The sequence below is a fragment of the Lotus japonicus genome, chromosome 1 (genome assembly GCF_012489685.1).
Source record: "Lotus japonicus ecotype B-129 chromosome 1, LjGifu_v1.2".
Taxonomy (NCBI): domain Eukaryota; kingdom Viridiplantae; phylum Streptophyta; class Magnoliopsida; order Fabales; family Fabaceae; genus Lotus; species Lotus japonicus.
The window spans coordinates 71,575,466-71,578,942 of NC_080041.1; the positions used below are offsets into that span (position 1 = coordinate 71,575,466).

The 3,477-nt window shown below is 37.6% G+C and overlaps 1 protein-coding gene across 1 annotated transcript; it reads right to left on the minus strand.

The window, feature by feature from the left end:
- Positions 1-346: 346 nt before the first annotated feature.
- Positions 347-2,686, minus strand: LOC130732010 (uncharacterized). The gene has a single exon (XM_057584150.1). The coding sequence runs from the start codon at positions 2,684-2,686 to the stop codon at positions 347-349; it is 2,340 nt and encodes a 779-aa protein (XP_057440133.1).
- Positions 2,687-3,477: the final 791 nt, after the last annotated feature.

The window sequence follows — 3,477 nt, forward strand, 5'->3', positions numbered from 1 at the left end:
TCTCAGTTGGGTGAGACTTAGGGTAGCGAGAGAAAGAGGATGAGTGGCTGAGTGCGCGTGTGTGTGAGAGAGTGAGAGGAGTAAGTCTTTAGTGCAAATAGGTACAAAACTTAGTCTACTAGTGTTATTTAAAAATTTCAGGGGGTTTAAAAAATATATTATATAGGGGTATAAGTGCAAAAAAAAATTGTTCAGGGGGTTCAATTGAACCCCCTCACTTACAAGTAGATCCGCCCATGGGATCCAGGACCCCCGGCCAGGGGGGTCAAATTTTTCACATGAACACATCGATAAAAATATAATTAAAAACAATTGTAATATGTTTATACATCAGAAATTATACAAATCATAGTTGTCCTCTACGCGATTTCATATTCTGAAATCGTTGAACAATAAGCTCAGAATCAATGTTATTGAATACATCACTCTCAATGTAAGTAACTAAACAATCATTCATCCATGTATCACTAATTCGGTTACGCAACCTATTATTCACAATATTCATAGCAGAGAAAACTCTTTCTACTGTTGCTGTTGCCACAGGCAAAATCAGTGCCAATTTCAAAAGAAGATAAACTTCTGAATACACAACATGTCTTCCTTTTTCAACCAACTTCTGCGAAAGTTGTTGGAGTCCTTGCAAAGAGGAAAATTCATCACTCGTACGCATATCAATGATGTAACAATCTAGTGCATTATCAAGCATCACTAAATTAAGTGGAGTGAAATCATTTGGATAAAAACTTGCAAATTCCAACACATTTGCCTTATCAAAAGAAGAGAACAATTTAGATGGATCCAAAGAAGGCAAACAAAGGAGCAATCGAGTATTAATTTCACTGAAACGGTCATTGAGTTCTTGAAGCTGCATGTTTATCATAGTATAAAATAACTCAACACGATAATGATGCTCTGTTGTAATGCTACGACTTTGACGTCGTGACTGCCCACTAAGAAACACACTTTCCATAGGAGGAACACTAATAGATTGCTTATTGCAAAATAAAATGACTTCCTCCAATAAAGTCTCCCATCCATCATTCCTAAGTGCTGCAAACCTGCTCTTTGTGATGTTAACCAAGTTCATAGCATTCATAATGTCTTGATCTTTTCTTTGCAATGATTGTGACAATGCATGTGAAATACCCAATACAGATCTCATCAAATGCAAGAGAAACACAAAATCAAAACCTTGCATCATATTTAGAAGACCAGATGCTTCACCTTTTACCTGTCGGGGGTATCCATCTTCTTTCATAATGTCAAGAACATCAATAATAGCAGAATACATCAATATTATCCTGGCCAAAGTGACAAAATGAGAACTCCAACGAGTATCTGCAGGGCGTGCCAGATTAGTTTCTTGATTAAGACCTTGCCCACTAGAAATTTCTCCTTGGCTTAATTCCTCTCTAATATGTTTCAATTGTTTTTCATGAAGCATGTCAACTCGCTTGCAAGATCCCCCAACAACATTCATTAACTTGGAGACTAAGTTAAAAAATAAGGAAACTTCACCATGTTCTTGAGCAATAGCAACTAAAGTAAGTTGTAATTGATGAGCAAAGCAATGAACATAATATGCACATGGATTCTCCCTTAAAATTAAGCTTTTCAGACCATTAAATTCTCCACTCATGTTGCTAGCACCATCATAACCTTGTCCACGGATACTTGATATACTAAGCCCATGTTTACAAAGTAGTTCATCAATTGCTGCTTTCAATGATGAAGCAGTGGTATCCTTAACATGAACAATGCTTAGAAAACGCTCAACAATACTTCCAGTTTTATTAACATAACGCAGAGCAACTGCCATTTGTTCTTTAGTTGACATGTCACGAGCTTCATCAACAAGAATAACAAAGAATTCATTTCCAATATCAGCAATAATAGCAGTAGTAGTTTCTAGTGCAGCAGCATGAGCAATATCTTTTTGGATTGTTGGAGCAATTAATTGATGATTTTCAGGAGCATTATCCAAAACAACACTTTTTATCAAATCATTGTGCATGGCAAGAAATTTAAGTAGCTCAAGGAAGTTACCTTGACTGGTAGAATCCTTTGACTCATCATGACCACGAAAAGCTAAGCCTTGCTTTAAAAGCCAACAAACACAATCAATTGTTGCCTTTAGACGTGTTCTGTAGATGTTGCGTTGTGTGTCAGAATGCCTAGACATCACAGTGTCAATATGTTGATCTTGTTTCATCAAGTCCTGACATTTCTTCAAAGCAATGTTATGAGCACTATTAGGACTTCCAACATGAAGTGTGATCTTATCTTTCTTGTTCCAATTGCTGAATCCCTTGGTGACAAATGTCTCACCACCACCTTGCTTTCCTTGATCGGGCCTAAAGAGATAGCAACACAAACAATATGCAGCATCGTTTTCAATGTTGTACTCTAACCAACTTCCAAATTCAGTGAACCATGCCGGTGAAAATCTTCTTTTTGAGGTTCCGATATTCTTTTGTGGAAAGTCGTGACATGGTCCTTTTTGCAAATATGCTCTCCGTATCTTATCTTGATCATTAGGATGATATGTTGTAATTCTTGGTCGCAATCCAGGATCCGATGCCAACTCATTTAGATTTACTTCAATAGGAGGAACTTGTTGTTGTGATGAGCTTGATCCACATTGCTCACTTGATGACCTTGCTCTCTTTATTAAAAATTTATCCATGACCTTCACAAGATAGAGTAGACTTAAATTAGATTCATACAATCATACATGAAGTTATATACAAATCATTCATGACAAACTTGAGCAATTTGAAAACATTTCCATTCAAATTCCAATCTCAAACCAATTACTAAATCAAACCATTTAAATCAAACCAATTACTCTCATGTAAAATTGAAAATGACTGGAATGTTTTGTAAAATTGAAATCAAACCAATTACCCTCATGTAAATCAAACCAATTACTCTCAAACCAATTACTCCCATTTTAAGCAAACTAGTGTATCAGTGTATGTAAATTGTAAAATACAATATCATCTAAATATCTAATCATCCCATGGCTGAAAGCTCCTGGAAGTGCTCCTTTTGCACAATGACTAATTGTCTAATTCAACAATTGACAACATACTCTACTTTCAAACTCAGCAAAAGGGAAAGCAAATCAAAATAATAGCAGTTAGGGTTTTCAATTTGGGGTTTAGGTTTTCAATTTGTGGTTTTTCAATTTGGGGGTTTTCAATTCCAACCAACCTTCAAGCTTCAACAGAGAGAGAAAGTGGGTGGTGGCGTTGTGCAGTGTGCGCCGGCAGCCGATGGTGGTGGACTGGTGGCGTGGTGTGGTGTGTGTTGTGCTTGAGAAGTAGAACCAGAGACCAGAGAGTGACAGCGTGAGAGAGAGAGAAGGATTGTGGTGGGCTGGTGGCCGGTGGCGGTGGTGCGTCGGCTGGTGGTGGTGGTCTGGAGAAGGAGAAGAGGTGTGACCGTGTGAATCGACAGGAGGAGGAGATTCGC